This window comes from Sus scrofa, chromosome 7, assembly GCF_000003025.6.
Source record: "Sus scrofa isolate TJ Tabasco breed Duroc chromosome 7, Sscrofa11.1, whole genome shotgun sequence".
Taxonomy (NCBI): Eukaryota; Metazoa; Chordata; class Mammalia; order Artiodactyla; family Suidae; genus Sus; species Sus scrofa.
In genome coordinates this window covers 53,909,087-53,926,240 of record NC_010449.5, presented here as the reverse complement: position 1 = coordinate 53,926,240, position 17,154 = coordinate 53,909,087, and the positions used below count along the sequence as shown (strand labels likewise).

Genomic DNA, 17,154 nt, shown 5'->3' with positions numbered 1-17,154 from the left:
ACTGGGTACAAGGACCCAGCAAGCTCCCAGCCCAGAGCAGCAGCCGCTCTCTCAGGGTGGAGCAGGGGCCCCGGAGCCCAGCAAGCCGAGCCTCGGAGGTGTGCCCCCAGGACGGCCACTGACTCTCTCTTGGCTTCTGCCACCTCATCTGGAAAAATCCTTAAGACAGTGGGGGGTTCCAGGTGTGTGCTGGTAGGGATGGCAGGGGCCATCCCCCTCCCTCTGCTCTCACCTTTTGATGTTCATGATCTGGGTGGTCAGATCGCGGATCTCAACGATTTTCTCCATCTTAGCTTTAGACTCCTTCTCAGCCCTGGGGGTGGGGCGGGGAGGATGCCAAGGGCAGGGTGTTCAAGAGGGCATCCACTCTGCCTTCAGGCTGGACGTGGGGGAGCTGCTGGGGGTGTGGGGTGGGGCTGGGTGGGATCAGGGTTCAAAAGGGGTCAAGAGACAGTCAAGGGAATGTGGCAGGTCAGCTGGTGGGCAGGTGTGCACAGGGCTGGATGGTGGGTGTGTCAGGCCTGAGGGGTGGGTGTGCACAGGTCGGGGGCGGGGGGGGGGACCTGCAGGTGGTGGGTGTGAAAGGCCCACAAAGCAGGGGGCTCACACTCTCAGGGCCTGCACAGAGCTGCGGTCATTTTCCCTGAGGAACTCGTCGAACAGAGCAGCGTCCTTCTCCAGAAACCTCTCTGCCTGCTCCAGCTTGGCCTCCTCCCTGGTCATCAGACTCTCCAGCCGCTGGATCTCATTCTGCTTCACGTCTAGGGCATACTGAGGGCCCGGGAACAGGAGTTGCCCCCTCACAGTGGCCGCCCACAGCCTGAGGGGCAGCCGGCCTACCTGGATGAGGAACATCTGCCGCCTCAGGCTGATGTAGCTGTTGATGTTCTCAGGTTCCACCTTGTCTGCAATGAGAGGCACGAGGCACCTCGGGCGGGCAGACGGGCAGGGGGAGAGCCCCAAGCCTACTGCCCTGGGCCCAGGGTGGGCACAGCCAGGCAGGGCAGGACAGTGGGCACTTCCAGTGCCATGAGGCCCTGGCTGCTGCAGGGGCTGTGAGAGATCGAGCTCTGTCTCCAGCAGAAGGGGAGCAGGCTCTGCAGATACAGTACAGTCTCCATGGGCCAGAAGGTAAGTCCTCCATATGTCTGACTTGAGCCTCTCTTGCTTCTCACCAAGAATGAGGCTCCTGACACCCCGCCTTGTATGTCACCTGACTGCATTTAACAGTGAAAGGCCTATTAGCCGGACCTGGGTGGAGGCAGCAAGAGGAAAACAAGGCAGCATGATCTCCACCTGGGAGGATGTTTGCCTCCAGGGCCCAGCTCGGGCAGCAGCTAAGTCTACACTGCCAGGGTTTAAGCCAGGCGGGAGGAAATTACGGAGGGCATCAGGACCACCCTCCCGAATGCACTCGCAAGAGGCAAAGCCCATGGGGGCCTTTCCCTGCCCTTCTGGAGAGGAAGGCCGGGTGCTCTCCAGCTACAGATGGGACTGTGAACTGGAGTTTGGCACCTGCCATCAGCCTCTCAGGGATTAAATCATGAACCCCTGCAGCTGCCGTCCCACAGCACCCCCCTCCCACCGTGGAGACCAGGAGGGAGGCATTTTGTGCTCTGGGAAAACTGGAAGAACAGGTCTTCAGATAGCTAGATATTTTTAGGAGATTTTATGAGCCCGATTCCTGCATCTCCTCATATCTAGAAAAACACTAAAATCCTTCATGGTGATACCTGCTCCTTGTGACTAGTGGTTGCCTTCACGAGACTGGCAGCAAACTTTTGCAAAATGTGTGCCTGGCTGCATAGAGCTCCCCTTCACCTTTAGCACATTTATCCTGGTATTTTTTTCTTTCCTCTTTGTGGCAGTATTTCAGTCTGAAATGCTGCCTCCTGGGCTGCAGTTAAGTCGACAAAACAAAAAGATGTCACAGTCATCTGTGAGTGCAGCCCCTTCCAAGGGTGAGCCTGTGAGCCCTGAGCAAACTCAGGAAGGAAACAAAGACTGGCCCCTTAGCTGAGGTGCACAGCAGAGGAGTGATTCCAGTGAGCCAGCCCTTTGCATCGCCCCAGAGAAATGCGCTGAATTCCTTGAGATACCCCGTTTTCTGTAATCTATTGTCCCTGCTACCTGCCTATATATCCTAACTCCCCCTCACCTCCTTGGAACGGTAATTTAGTGACTTACACTTCACTGGTAGAATATTAATGTGTATTCAGCACTTCAGATTTCCTACTGGATCATAAAAATAACCCCAGCTTGGGAGTTCCTGTTGTGGCTCAGTGGTTAACAAATCCGACTAGGAACCATGAGGTTGTGGGTTCGATCCCTGGCCTTGCTCAGTGGGTTAAGGGTTCGGCGTTGCTGTGAGCTGTGTTGCAGATGCAGCTTGGATCCCGCGTTGCTGTGGCTCTGTTGTAGGCCAGTGGCTACAGCTCCGATTCGACCCCTAGCCTGGGAACCTCCATATGCCACAGGAGTGGCCCAAGAAAAGGCAAAAAGACAAAAAAAAAAGAATAACCCCAGTTAATACACACAGAACTGACTCACTACATGCAGTGTCTGAAGACAGAATCCCACAACCCATGTGGTTGTACTGTTCTCAGCCAGGAAAGGAAGCTGCAGTCCAAAGCTGACTTGGCCACGACAGAGAAGCCATTAAGTGCTGAAGCTCAGATGTGAACCCTAGTCCCAGATCGATACACTTGACCAAGTTAAATGACTGCATTTTATACACTGTACAGCCTGAATTCACTGTACAGTTCAGCATTCGGATCGCATGCAGTACTGGGATTCGAAAGCTTGCAATCCGTCTGGAATGGATCTTTGTGACAGAGCAGAAGTCAGGCACAGAGGAGACCCTCCCCCTGCCCCCACGGCACCATAGCCCCGCATCTCCAAGCACTTTAACAGCACTGTTTCGACAGGAATGGCCACCACCTGACTTCAGGGGTCCGGGACAGCACCTCGGGTCTTGGAGAGTTTCCAGGCCATCTGGTCGTGGAAGGTGCGCAGCTGCTCGGCGTGCGCCTGCACCTCCAGGTCCTCCATCTCATCCTCCAGCTGCAGCTCGCGCCGCAGGCTGGCATGCTTGGCTGACACTTTGGAAGAGGACGTCATCTTCTCGTGCACCCGAAGCATCTTCTTCTTCTCCCGATCCTGGGGGGCGGGATCAGGCAGGCTCAGCCTCCCCACCCCTCCTGGAAGAGCTGAGCTGCGGGTAGGCAGTGGCTTGGGCTTCTGCATTTGGCCAGCAGCCTTCACATAGGAGGGTCCCAGGATAGGATGGGATGGGAGCTCTTCTTCCCAGAGGCCTGGTGTGCCCCTTTTGCCACAGGGGCTCCCAGCCTCTCCTGCTGTCCAGGCCCTGGGACCTCCATATCCCTGTTGGCTCTGGAGGGCCTGCCTGATTGGATAAGCCCTCACATGGTCTTCATATGGCTTCTCCTGGTCAAATTCTACTTCCTGCTGGCCCTGCCAGGTGCGAGACCTATTCTACCTCTAATGTGTGCAGAAATCCAGCTTGAGGCCACTAATTTGCATATCCATGCACAATGATGTTGGGAAAACGTCACTCATTAGAATCCCAGTGGCAAAAGGTCAGTGATTTAAGGACACTGGGCAGCTTCTTGGGGTCAGTCTGAGGACACTGGGGGGCTGTGCTGGGGGGAAGGGTGTGAGGTGGGATGCAGACGAGCCACGGGCTGGGGGTCAGGCTCCCAGGCACTGCTGTGGAGGGGGGGTGCATCTGGCCTCCAAGAATTCCAGTGAGAGGGGACTGTGCAAAGTTAGAGCAGGCCGGGCGGTTCCTAGGGTCTTGAGGGACAGGGAGCATCACACAGGGACAGCAGAAGTTAAGCCATGCTGGCTAAGGCTGCGGCCACGGAAGCTCCGAGGAAGACACCTTAACAAAGGTCCGGGGACAGTGGTGAGGAAACTGGTAAGACGGTGGGACACACAGAGACCTGGGGCCAGGCAGTTTTGAGTTGACTTCATAGGAAATGGTGAGACATTGATTATTCCAGAGGAAGACAGTGACCTGATGTGTGCGTGGTCTGGCTGGGCTGTGCGAGGGAAGAGGCGTGGGCAGGCTTCGCCTGCATACTCACTGCGAGAGACTTATTCCGCTCCTTATCTCTGAGCAAGAAGAAATCCACATCCTCGGACATGTGGAAGGGATTATCTGAACGGTCGGGAAGCATCATGGACACTGGAGAGGGAGACAGCTCATGGAGAAACGGGCCAGCCCTTCCAAGCGGTGATCTGTGCCTCTGAGGTCCGGGCACCCTCCTAGCCCAGCAACAGGGCTTCCATGAAACCATGAGCCAGCAGCGAGTGTTCTCTTAGATCCAGCTGTGCCTGAAGGCCACCCCTGGACCTTCCAGCTCTATAAACTTAACTGTCCCGTTTCACCTACTTGGACTTGGGCTTCTGTCCCTGGCGTCCGAAAGAGACTTGTGAACACAGACCCCACTGTGTCTCAGACATGTGCTTCGTTCCTGGCCCTCTTCCCCTCTCATTTAAAATCTCAGGCACCCCAGCTCCAGAGAAGAGAGAAGCTCTGCCTGCATTTGTAAGTAATGGGACCAGCTGACCCTGGCACTGAGGGGGATGGGCATCTGGAGGACATGCTTGGTCCCTGTAGGGGGTCTCCTGGAACTTCCCAGGGGCGAGGCTGGGCTTGGAAGCAGGAGAGGACCCAGAGCCTGAAGTCTGGGGAGGCAGGGCAGGGATGTGGGAGGTGGGGGCTGCCACAGACCCCGATTCTGTTGCCCTTCTCCCAGGAGTAAAGGTGAGGCTCCCACCACTCAGCTCACTGGGTATCAGACAAGAGGGGCCCCACAGGGCACCAAATTTAGGGCTTAAACACATGGTTGCTTCCCCCATTCTTACTTTAGAAGAAAGAGGTTTCACTGTCTAAAAAATAAAAATAAAAATAAAAAACTCTTGAAAGTAAAAAGAATATCATATTTAAAAGAAGAAATACATTTTTGGGAGTTCCCGTAGTGGCTCAGAGGAAACGAATCCAACGAGGAGCCATGGGGTTGCAGATTTGACCCCTGGCCTCGCTCAGTGGGTTCAGGATCCGGCGTTGCCGTGAGCTGTGGTGTAGGTTGCAGATGCAGCTCGGATCCCACGTTGCTGTGGCTGTGGTATCGGCCAGCGGCTACAGCTCCGATTCAACCCCTAGCCTGGGAGCCTCCATATGCCACAGGTGCAGCAAAAAGACAAAAAAAAATAATAATTTGATCCTATCAAAACAGAATTTACAAAACAGAGTGGTGCTCAGAGTGTAGAGAACAGAGAAAAATCATCTGCCTTGCCCTGGCCTGTGAGGGGGGTGGTCAGCAGAGGCTCTGTGAGGTCTCAGCCTGGTTCTGGAGGAGGCCTGTACCCTGGGAGCAAACACTGAGGCAGAGTGGCCCAGGGTCCATCGGGGACCCACAGACAAGAGGGCTCAGGGGAGACAGGGGCTCGTACAGGACGGGAGGGCAGGAGACCCTTCCAGGTTTGTGCAGGTGTGGTTTGAAGGGTGGAGTCTGTGTGCTTGCTGACTGATCCTGACAGTGAGCCCAGGCACAATTGCCAGAGGGCCTTCTGCCAGCCCCATTTCTCATCACTAGAGGAAAAATACCTCCGACTTTGTATATGTCTCTGTTATTTCAGGTCTCAGTAACTCAATTCCTAATGGAAACAGAAAGCAGTTTCTCTCTGGCTTTCATACCAGAAACGCAATGCGAAGGCCTCAAGGGGCTGAGGGAGAGTTTGCATCCCAGCAACTGGACTTCAGTTCCCAGCTCCAGAATTACCTTTGCTTTTTTTCTCATGTTTCTTTTTTTCTTCAGTGGTGGAAGAAGAACTTTTGTCCGTGGATTCTGGGCTGTTCTCTGTGAAGATACAAAAGTGAGGGCTGTAGCACCTGACTCAATGGCTTGTGACAGCTGTGAGCACAGCGTGGCCAGGGAGACTCCAGACACACCAGGGCTCCAGCTGCAAGGTCTCACCTGCCCGCTGATGGTCAGTTTCCACATCTGAGATGATCATGCTGACTTTGCCAGGAAGCTGTGAGAATTATGCAAGAAAAGAGCCACCAAAGTTCCTAGCACATGTGCTTGGCACACAGAAGGCATCTTGTGCCCCTCACCTGGCACTCCTCCCCTTGCTCCTAAGGGCAGAGTGGACCGTTTTCATGGAGGCCACAGGCCCTAAGTACCTGTTGCCCACCTGGCCAGCGCTTTTGCTGCAGGCCTCCCAGAGTTTCCTCGGGGCCCCCTCCCCATGCTGTTCTCTTGTCAGCTGATACCACAGCACCAGAGGCAGGCAGGCAGCAGCAGAGAGGATGCATGGAGGGGTGGCTCAGTGTCACCCCCTTTTGTCTCTGGTCTGTCGACACAACTCCCACAGCAGCACCGAATTCCCCCGAAGCAGGCATCCCGGGAGGCACCTGCAACTCAGCAAAGCTGAGCCTCCCCCAGACCTGCCCCAGGGGCCCCCCTGCCCCCTCACCACCCACCCTTCCTCCCATGCCCTGCTTGACACATGAGGCTCAACAGCTTGGGGGCTTTTTGCTTGTCTTGGACCTGCCTTTCTGGCTAATGCAGCCCTCACCCACACGCCCTCCCCATCATCCAGGTTCCTCCCAGGTCCTCTCCCAGCCTGCCCTCCCTCCTGCGGGACCACAAGAGCTCACGCCACCCTGTGCCTCCCTGGGCTCAGCTCCAGACTGGCATCACATCCAGGACCCACACAACGGGAGCTCATGCTGCGATCACCCTCGTCTCTCAGGAACCCAGGAGATGAAGACGTGTGCAGGTTGAGGGACACCCCAGGTACAGCTGGGAGATCACACGCCAATGCCTGCCTGCCCTACACATGGGGCAGCACTGCCCTCTGCCAGATCCCGAGGCCCAGGTACCCAGACAGACTCCAGGCTGAGCAGCTGCAAATGATTTGCAGGCGAGATGACTGGCAAAAGACAACCTAGAAAACTGCCCCATATAAGCAACACTACTGCCCGCAGCTCACTCAGCTGACCCTGTGCTCTGCCACATACTTTGCTTCTAATCAACTCTGTCTCTAGTTCAGAATCTAGGTCTCTTTGCTGAATTCTTCCTTCAAAGAAGACAAGGACTGAGATCCTTCTTCCAGCCCTTCCACCTCCAGAATCAGCCCCACGAGAGACAGGTCTGGGTCTGTAGTCCCTGATAGGGCTGTGAACTGGATCAGTCCCTCCCCATCCTTAGGCTGGGGTTCCACAGGGACCAGGGACCAGGGGAGACCCCAGAGACAGGCAGGTGCTGCTGGGTGGCCCCCATCGCCACTCAACCCTCTGGCAAAACAAGAGAATGAGGCCTGCATCCCAGGAGCCCTCCCACCCCACCCTCAGCACCACCCTGACCAGCCAGCCTGGGTCCTGTGCCTGGTCCTCTGACCTGGCAACCCTCTTCTATTTTATCCCAGAGCCACATGACAAAGCGTATGCAGGTGTCCCCTGCCACGCCACTGGGAGAAGCAAACACTGGGAACAGCTAGCCCTCAGTAGCGACAGGTGCAGGAGTGCCAGTGTGCCAATCCCTGGGCATCTCTGCGACCTGCAGCAGCACAGAGCGGGGGGGGGGGGTGCACGCGGAGGCGGCAGAGTTCACTGAGCCTCTCTGCCCGGTCCCCTGCCCACCTCCCTCCTGCTCCAGCCACGCAGCCTCTGTGGGCTCCTCACACAGGATCGGCGGTTCCTGTCCCAGGACCTTGGTCAGTGGGGCAGCACTCTCGAGTTTGTTCCTTTCTCAGCTCCCATCTCTGGGGGAAGGCATCTGAGCCGTGTGTGGCTCACCTTCCCACCCGCATTTTGGAATCCCAACCTCCCGAGACTGGCTTGGTTCACGGCAGTCCCTGGTACCCAGTGGAAGCGGCTGGGGAAGTGGCATAAACGCAGGAGAATGTGCCAGGTGGGGACATCCACCTGGCCTGGTGCCTCCCTTCCCTACAGGCAACTCCACCCCACTCACTCTGCTCCCACCTGGGCTCAGAGGGACCGCCACAACAGCAACACCAACAGGCACAGAGGAAGGGGGCAGAGGGCGCTGCCCTGGGGGTCCTCCCCGCCTCAGTTCCAGCACCCACTTTTCCCCTCCCTCCCAATGCCCCCCAGACCTTCAGAAACACAAGGCTGCCCTCTTCTGGGCAGGCACAGGATTGGGGGGTGCTTCCTACTGTACAGCACACGTGGGTGTGCATCACACACAGACGTGTGAGCACACGGCCTCCCCACCCACACCTTCCCGGCAAGGGGGCTGGCCTCCCGGGTCCTCAGCCCTCAGAGCCCGGGGGTGGGGGGGCACCCATCTGCCCTCAGAGCCTGGTGTCATTGCAGCCACATGTGTGCCTAACGTGGGTGAAGGCGGGGAAAGGCCTTCCGACAGGGCTGGGGGTGGAGCTGGAAAGGGATGAAGGAAGTTTCAGTTTTCAGGGTTTTTTTGTTTTTGTTTTTGTTGGCTTTTTAGGGCTGCACCCATGGCATATGGAGGTTCCCAGGCTAGGGGTCCAATTGGAGCCACAGCTGCCAGCCTACGCCAGAGCCACAGCAATGCGGGATCCAAGCCACGTCTGCGACCTACACCACAGCTCACGGCAACGCCGGACCCTTAACCCACTGAGCGAGGCCAGGGATCGAACCTGCAACCTCCTGGTTCCTAGTCGGATTTGTTAATCACTGAGCCATGACGGGTTTTCAGTTTTTACTCTTCCAAATTTAAACAGAATAAAACTAAGAGTATGTCTTAAGTGTTGGTGAGATCTAGAAGCTGGTTTGTGGAACAGCGGCCTCTGCTTCCCACTGCCCAGAGTTTGGCTGCACTCTGCCCGCTCATTCTATATGCACAGCCCTGCCCAGAGCCAGGGTGGTGGCGAGGACCCCACTGGTTGTGCCCCCGCCCCACCCCATACCCCAGGCTGTCCTGTCCTTGCAGCCAGAACATTCTGGAATTCTGTGATGTCCTGTCCCACTCATAAGGCAATGCCCCCACTGCACAGTCTTCCCCCAGCTACCCCCCCCACCTCCTCCCTGGCGGGGCAGCCCCAGTGCTCCTCCCCCTGGGACATGCTGTCTCCAGGCAGCCTCACCCCCATTCCTCCCATCTCTGCTCAAATGCCTCCCCCTCCAGGAAGCCTTCCTGGACACTGGGCCTAAATATGCACCCCATCACCATATCCATTTTCTGTATGATGCTTAGCACTGTCGAACACTCTCTCGCCCATTTTTTTTCTTATTTTTTTAAGCCCACACCAGAGGCATGTGGAGGTACCCAGGCTAGAGGTCAAAACAGAGCTACAGCTGCCAGCCTACTGGTTACTTTTTTTTTTTTTTTTTAATTATAGGCATCCTAGTGGGTATGAAGTGATGTCTTGTGGTTTGGATCTGTTCTCCTGGTGACAAATGGTACATAGCTGCTTGTCACGTGCTTTGCGGCCATCTGTATATCTTCTTTAGAGAAATGTCTCTTAGGTCCTTTGCCCATGTTTTAGTTGGGTTGTTTGTTTTTACTTGTTGAGTTTTAGGAGCTCTCTGTGTATTCTCAATATTAACCTCTTGTCGGAGCCCCTGTCCTGGCACAGCAGAAACGAATCTGACTAGCAACCATGAGGACGCAGGTTCAATCCCTGGCCTCGCTCAGTGGGTTAAGGATGTGGCACTGCCGTGAGCTGTGGTGTAGGTCACAGACACAGCTCGGATCTGGCGTTATTATGGCTGTGGCGTAGGCCGGGGGCTTCAGCTCCGATTTGCCCGCTAGCCTGGGAACCTCCATATGACCTCCATATGCCACAGGTGAGGCCCTAAAAAAAAGCAAAAAATATATTTATATATATTAACCTCCTGTCAAAGATTTCCTTAGGTGCCTGCCTTCCAAGGCAGGGGAGGGCAGGTCCTGTCTCTGAATCCCATTGCAGACAACAGATGTGGCGGGAAACAGCCCCAGCCTGAGCGGGTGAAATAATGACCAGCCTCTGTGTGGCCCCCTGGCAACCAACACACAGCCCTGATTTGGGAGGACAAGACCTTTTTGTCCACCCCAGCCCCAGCAAGCCACACTGGGAACTCAGGCCACCTTCTCCACTGGTGCCCAAGTGGAGACTGGAAGCCGGCAACTGAGAGCCACTCCACAAAATGCCAAAATCCAGTGGAAATTCCCAGCCTCTTAGGTTCTCCCCTGGAACCTGCCGTGTCCATGTTTGAGGTTCTGATAGCTCCCGCCCACTCAGCAGTGATTCTGGTGGAGAGTTTCTCCCAGGTCTTCCTACCTAGACACCCCCTATGGCGGGGCCACCCCCACCCCCACCCCCACCACCTAGATGTTTTATTTCTTCAATGCCACGAAAGGAATTTGCTCCCTTAAATCCATGTTGGATGGTTACTGCTGGTGAATACGGGCATGGCTAATTTCCGAGTGTTGATCTTGTACCGGCAACGCTGCTAGATTCCTAGCTCCACATGGGATCATGTCATCTGTGAACAAGACAAGCCTTCCCAACCTGAATGCCTTTTACCTCCTTCCCTCATGCATATGCTCCAGCTGAACTTCAGCCGTGCTGAAAACCACAGTGGAAGCAGACATCCTCATCTGGCTCCTGATCTTTGGGGAAAGCTTTCAGCCTAACAGGAGTTTATTGAGGACTTTTTCCCTAGCCAGGCTCTGCGGAGACAGCAGCGTAAGAGGTAGACAGACATGCCCTGTCCTCATGGAGCTTACAGTCTGGGGGGAGTGGGGAGAAACAAGGTACATACGGACTGGTGAGGCAGGGGAGGTGGGGAGCCAGGAGGAGCGAGGGGGAGGTGAGGCTGCAGCATGATCACACTGGATTGGGAAGTGGGGGGGGATCCCTGAGGGGACACACAATGAACTCCTAAAGAAAGTGACGGAGGAACACAACCCCAGGGGAAGCCGGGGGAGAGCATTCTGGGCAGGGGACTGTCCAGGGAGCACTGGCAGGCAGCATGAGCCACAGGAAAGTGAAGAGGACGAAGGGCAGAGCTGTGGTCACTGTCTCCCCAGACGCTGAGAGCAGGCTCTGCCTCTGTGTCCCTGACTTCTGTACCCCAGCCTGGCACAACGCCCAATGCAGAGCAAGGGTGCTCGCAGCTGGCCACCAGCCTGGACCGGGACAGCCCCATTTTGCAGCTTCCCGGATGAAGGCTGGGTCACTTAAAACTGTGGTTCCTAAAAGCCACCAAATCAAAGGACTGCCTCCAGCCCCACAGTGGGCATCAGCGGGGGAGTGTGTTAACAGGTCTCTGACCCCACACCTTTCTTGCTCCCCACACAGGCCATGAGGACATGAGGAGAGCACGCATGCCACTCAGATCCGTGCCTGGCAGGGAGATTCCTTCCACAGGGATGACCTTTCCCACCCCTTGCCCCTGTCCCCACAGCCTGGCCTCCTGGGAATTACATCCAGCCACTCAGTGAACACTCCCCCAGCCCCCTGAGGCCCAGGTGGGTTCTGGCCTGGACACCAGGAGCCCCAGAGATGGAGGGACTGCTGCAGGCTGGGGGTCCGGGATCTGGCTCTGCCCTGGGCTCCTGTGGCCCTGCCCCCAACAGCCCTGACTGGGGGCCTGGGGGTCCACCCTGGCATTGCTGGCTCCTCTGCCTGGGCAAGGTTCCCATAGATGCCCTCTGTCACCCTGGGTCTGGAAGGAGCTATGGCCCAACAATCCCCTGCCCAAGTGGAAGGGACCAGCACCCCAGCTATACCATCATGAAAACCAGACACTGGGCCACCTCCTGCTCAAATCTTCCCACACCCACAAGGCCCTGCACACTGGCCCTCTGTCTCTTCCTCCAACACTCAAGCTCGCTGCCACCTCATTGCTGGGCCTTCCCACTGCCTGGAACATGCTTCCCTCTTTCATCCCTCAGATGGAACGTCACTTCCTCCGGGACCACCCCCCAACTGTCGTAAACACTGAATGTTCCTCTCTCCAACGTCTGCCTTCCACGCCACAGCCTGAGCCCCAGGAGGGCCAACACCATCAGTTTTACTCAGCCCAAATCCTCAGTGCCTCGAACCCATGTCCACGCACAGGTGGCACTGGATAAGGAGGTGAACGAGGAACAAACCCAGAACCCGTTCCTCTGACATTCAACCCCCACTAAGTCTTTGCCTGGACCCCAGGCCACCCTTCATCCGGTCTCCCAGCACCTCCTCCAGCTCGGGCTCCGCACACTAGGAGGGCAGCCCAGGCCCTGGAGGCGGGGTGGTGGGCTTGATGATTGTAACAGCACAGACACCAGCACCAGGGCCTACTGTTTAGAGAGCACCTCGTGAGCCGGCATCAAGCAAGCCCCAGGGAAGAGAGGGTGTTCCCATTCCACAGATGAGGCAGCAGAGGCCCATGGAGATGACTCACACAACCAGGTGTCTCTGACTCCAGGGCCCCTGCCCTCAGCCTGGGCTGGGGTCCAGATGCCCCATCTGCATAGGCCCAGACTCAGAGCTTGGCACCCCCAAGCCCCTCACGGCAGGGGCTCCGTCTTCCTGGACCCCTGTATCCCCAGCTCCGGTGGCTGAACCCAGGATGCTGGGCTCAGCAGTCTACTTGGCCTGAGCCCCTGGTTGATGTGCCGCCACCCAGGTGACTTCTCTCACCTGCCCCGCCTGGCACCCCTGCCCCACCTGGCCTGCAGATGCCCTGGGTCTGTAAGCTTGGCTGTGCCCACCTGGCCTGGTTCCCTCCCAAACGCATAGACCCTCAACCCAGATCAGGCCACCCAGTTCATGGAGGCCTCCTGTTTGCTCATCACCTCCAGGAGTCCAATCATACTCCCTCCAGAGTCACAGGGCACTCCCCACCTAACCAACCCCAGATACCATAGGGTCAATCAGCAGAGTCTATAAAGCTCTCAAGTGTCTTGTGATAGCACAGTTATGGTACATTGTTTCATACATATGCATTTAGAGTTAATGTGCTAATCTGTAAACATTTCAAAGCTATCTTTCTCTCTCTCTCTTTCAGCCTTTCTTCATTTTTCAGTTTACTCTGGGGCAGAGCTAGTGAGAGAGAGGCAGCGCACACAGTGTAACAGCAGGACAGCTGTTGACAGTAGCCCACATTTTGAGACAAGCGAAATGCCCATTAACAGAGGACTGGTTAAAGAATTATGCCCCATTCACATGGGGGTCGCTATTCTGCTGGAAGCACTTGTGAACTGGAGTTTGGCACTTGCCATCTGCCTCTACCTGGGTTGACTCATGAGCCACTGCAGCTGCCAACCCACAGCACCCCTGAGCGGAGCTCAAAGTAGACACTAGGAGTGAGGCATTGGGTGTGCTGAGAAAACCGGAAGAACAGGTCTTCAGATAGATGTTTTCAGGAGAAGATTTTACGAGCCCACTTCTTGCATCTCTTCATATCTAGAAAAACACTAAAATCCTTCATGGTGATGCCTGCTCCTAGTGACTAGTGGCCACCTTCATGAGATCAGCAAAAAACTTTGCAATATGTGTGCAGGGCTGCACACACCTCCCCCTCACCTTTATCACATACACTGATATTATGTCCCCTGCCTCTTTGGGGCAGGATTTCAGGGCTATCTGAAATACCGCTGCAGGGCTAATTTAAAAACAAACAAACAAACAAAAAAACAATGTCACAGTCATCAGCAAGTGCAGCCACCTCCAAGGCTGAGCCAGTGAACCCTGAGGGAACTCAGGAAGGAAACCAAGGACACCTGCCATCTCGCGGCCATCAGACTGCAGCCACTCCTAACAGGGAGCCCTGAGGAAACTCAGGCTGTGAGAGCACTGGATGCTGGCCCCACATAACATCAAAGGAACAATTAATTTTAGTGAGTCCAGCCCTGTGCATCCTCCCATAGAGAAGTGCGAAATTCCTTAACTTAAGAGATCTGGATTTCTGTTATTAGCGGTAATCTTTTGTTCCTCCTACCTGCCCTTTGTCGCAAAAACTCCTATCTATCCTAAACCCTCCCTCACCTCCCCAGAGCAGTTTTCTCAGGTTACTCGAGCTGCTGCCTCCCGGGCTTAGGTCCTCATTTTGCCCCCAAATAAAACATAACCCTCAACTTTTAGGTTGTGCATCTTTTTTTTTTTTTTTTTTTTTGTCTTTTTGCTATTTCTTGGGCCGCTCCCGCGGCATATGGAGGTTCCCAGGCTAGGGGTCCAATCGGAGCTGTAGCCACCGGCCTACACCAAAGCCACAGCAACGCGTGATCCGAGCCGCGTCTGCAACCTACACCACAGCTCACGGCAACGCCGGATCGTTAACCCACTGAGCAAGGGCAGGGACCGAACCCGCAACCTCATGGTTCCTAGTCGGATTCGTTAACCACTGCACCACGACGGGAACTCCATTTTTTTTTTCTTTTTTTTTTTTTGTGCATCTTTTTTTTAAGTCAGCACACTCAAGGTATAAGGGAACACAATGTCCTGCTAAGGAGGTTTCCACAGCATCTGGTTCACAGGCAAACAAGTCCCAGGGAGTGGTTTGGCTGTGTGGCCGCTTGTGTGAGAAAAGGACACGCTGTCTCCCAGTGCATTTGCTCATATGTGTGCAGGGTATGAGCATGGTGAGTGTCACGCTTGGAAGGAGAGAAGGACACGCCAGGCACCTCCCATCAGGGACACTGACTGTTGGGGGACAAGTAGGGCTTTTCACCAGGACGGCTATGAACACACCTGAGTTTTGAACCACAGAAGTACTTCATCTAGTCAAAAACAAACGAAATGAGAGGCGGAAGGCGTGAGGTGTGTGTACATGGAGGGCACGGTGTTGTCCCTCAGCCCAAGCAGCCCAGCGTGTGCCACCCAAGGGGCACCTGGCCATGTGCACCTACCTCACACAAGGGCCGTGGCCAGCTGGCACCTTCTCGGCTCAGTCTGTAGCCCTGGCTGCAGGAAAGCGGGAGGGGCACCTCCACGGCGGCACCTTCCTCAACACCTGTTACTGGGTGAATTGTATCCCCCAAAATGAAAGCTTTTGAAGATCTGAAATCCTAACTCCCTTCCAGAATGTGACCCTGTCTGGGTGTTTGCCGATGAAACTAAGCCTGAGGTCATCCTGGGGCAGTGTGGGTGCCCACTCCAACATGACTGCTGTCCCCAACAAGAAGGGGAGATCGAACACCAAGTGAAGGTGAAGGCAGAGACGAAGCTAATGCTTCTGCAAGCCAGACAACAAAAATCACCCACAAACCCCCAGACACTGGGGGAAAGCATGGAACAGAGTCCCCCTCGTGGCCTCCCAAAGGATCCAGCCCTGCCCCTGGCACCTTGATTGTGGACTTCCAGCCCCCAGAACTATGAAACAATAAACCTGTTGTTTAAGGCCCCAGCCTGGGGCGGAACTTCGTTACAGCAGCTCTAGGAAATAAAACAAGGAGTTTCTGCAGAACCAGGGAAGTCTGAGATTCCTGCTTCATGGCTGATTTAGAATCACTGTGCGCCTTGATAACATCTAGACCTCACTGCCACAGGTGCCCAAGGCTGCCTGTGACGCTGAGAGACCCCAGCCCAGCACTTACTGTTATGCAAAGACAGGTCCTTGGACAGGGTAGGAAGCAGGATCTTGGACATCCGGGCAAAGGAGGAAGCTCTCACTGAGAAACTTGACATTGGCTAAAGGAGATTCCAACCTGGGGAGAAACACACTGCTTGAGCCAAGCAGTCCCCAGTCCCCTGCCCGGCAGTGACTGAGAACAGCTAGCATTTACTGAGGGCTCACCAGGTGCCCAGCACCTGCAGCTCCTTGCTCCCACCCCCCATCCTCTCTCCCCTCCTGGGCCCCATTCCAGCAGCTGTGCCTCATCTCTGTTCCCAGGGCCTGCCAGCCCTGGTCTGCCCCAGCTCTGTCCTCTCCCGCACCCAGATCTGAACTCAAGCCTCACTCCTTCCAGGAAGTATCCTCTCAACACTCCATCCACTCCCATGTGACCTCATTTTCTTTTCTTCTCTGCAATTACCAATGTTTGATTTATCACTTAAAAAAGCAATTTCTTGCCTATCTTCCCCCTAGAATGTAAACTCCATGAAAACAGGCAGCTACCCATTGATTTGCAGCCCAGTGCTCATCAAGCCTCCGGTAAGAGCTTGGAGCTTCTTAACTGTTTACTGAACAAGTGAGTTTTCTTTTTGCAGAAGAGAAACCTAAGCAGAGATTCAGCAGGCTGTTCAAAGTCACACACCCGGAAAGGGCCAAGGCTGGACTCCACCCCAAGATTCCTCGACTCCAAAGCCTACTTACACCCGTTGGCGCGGGCTAGCACTACCAGGCCTCCCAACAACCCCACCTTGGCCATCTGCTGTATGGCAAGGGTGCACGGGCCTGGAGCTAGGGAGGGATGGCTAGCTGGCTGAGTATGTGATACAGCTGGTACACTGCGAGTAAGGAGGGCCCCTGCAACCAAGGCTTGGAGGGGCGCTCTAGGTGTCTGCCCCTACCCCTACAGCCTCCCCCCCGCCCCGCCTCCCCCCCACCTCCCCCTACCTCTCCTGCCCGCCTCCCCCACCTCGCCCCGACTGCCGCCCCACCGCACAAACCCCGCCCCTACCCCGCACGACTGCCCGCCCCGCCCCGCCAGCACACAACGGACCCCGACCAAGCATACCCCCGTCTCACTTGCAGCCCCCACTACCCCGCACACACCCCATCCCGACTCCGCGCGCCCGCCGCCTAGCCTGCCCACCCCTGCACACACCCCGCCCCGACCCTGCGCGCCCCCGCATCCAGGTCTGGCGCGCCCTCACCGGCCCCGCACGCCTGCGCTCGCTCAGAAGTCTCAGAGCCGCTGAACCCGACTCTGCGCACGCGCGCGCCCAGGCGGTCAGTTTACGTCGTCAAGGCAACCGTTCTCCTGGCGGGCGGGGTTGTGACATCACAAAAGTCGCGGAGGGCCGGCAGCTCCCTGGCCGCAGGAGGGCAGCGCGTGACCGCTTGGAAGCAGCCGGCTCCCCGGTTCCTGGGTTTCCTTACTCTGTCATCATTTTACGCCCCTCCGGCTCTTTTTCCTTCATTTTCTGGCTGATTCTTTCACTGTGCACCAGGATGCACGTAGTACAGAGACAGACCTGATCATTCCCGTGGAGTGGACCTCACTTTCTTAAAGTGTGCCTCTTAAAGTGTGGTATCGGGCCACAGCA

The 17,154-nt window shown here is 55.9% G+C and overlaps 1 protein-coding gene across 6 annotated transcripts in view; it reads right to left on the bottom strand.

The window, feature by feature from the left end:
- CFAP100 (cilia and flagella associated protein 100) overlaps positions 1–16,888 on the bottom strand; it is a 40,296-nt gene extending 23,408 nt beyond the window's left edge. For 3 of the 6 annotated variants that reach the window (XM_021098946.1, XM_021098949.1, XM_021098950.1), the window contains exons 1-7: positions 16,762–16,888; positions 15,540–15,650; positions 5,811–5,888; positions 4,110–4,210; positions 2,967–3,159; positions 608–905; positions 233–313 (exon numbers count right to left, since the gene is read on the bottom strand). In XM_021098946.1, coding sequence (XP_020954605.1) covers positions 233–313; positions 608–905; positions 2,967–3,159; positions 4,110–4,210; positions 5,811–5,888; positions 15,540–15,630 — 842 coding nt within the window. In that variant the 5' untranslated portion in view covers positions 15,631–15,650; positions 16,762–16,888. Of the gene's footprint in view, positions 1–232; positions 314–607; positions 906–2,966; positions 3,160–4,109; positions 4,211–5,810; positions 5,889–15,539; positions 15,651–16,622; positions 16,695–16,761 lie in introns of those variants that run through there. The other 3 variants (XM_021098948.1, XM_021098952.1, XM_021098947.1) reach the window with 3 other exon arrangements.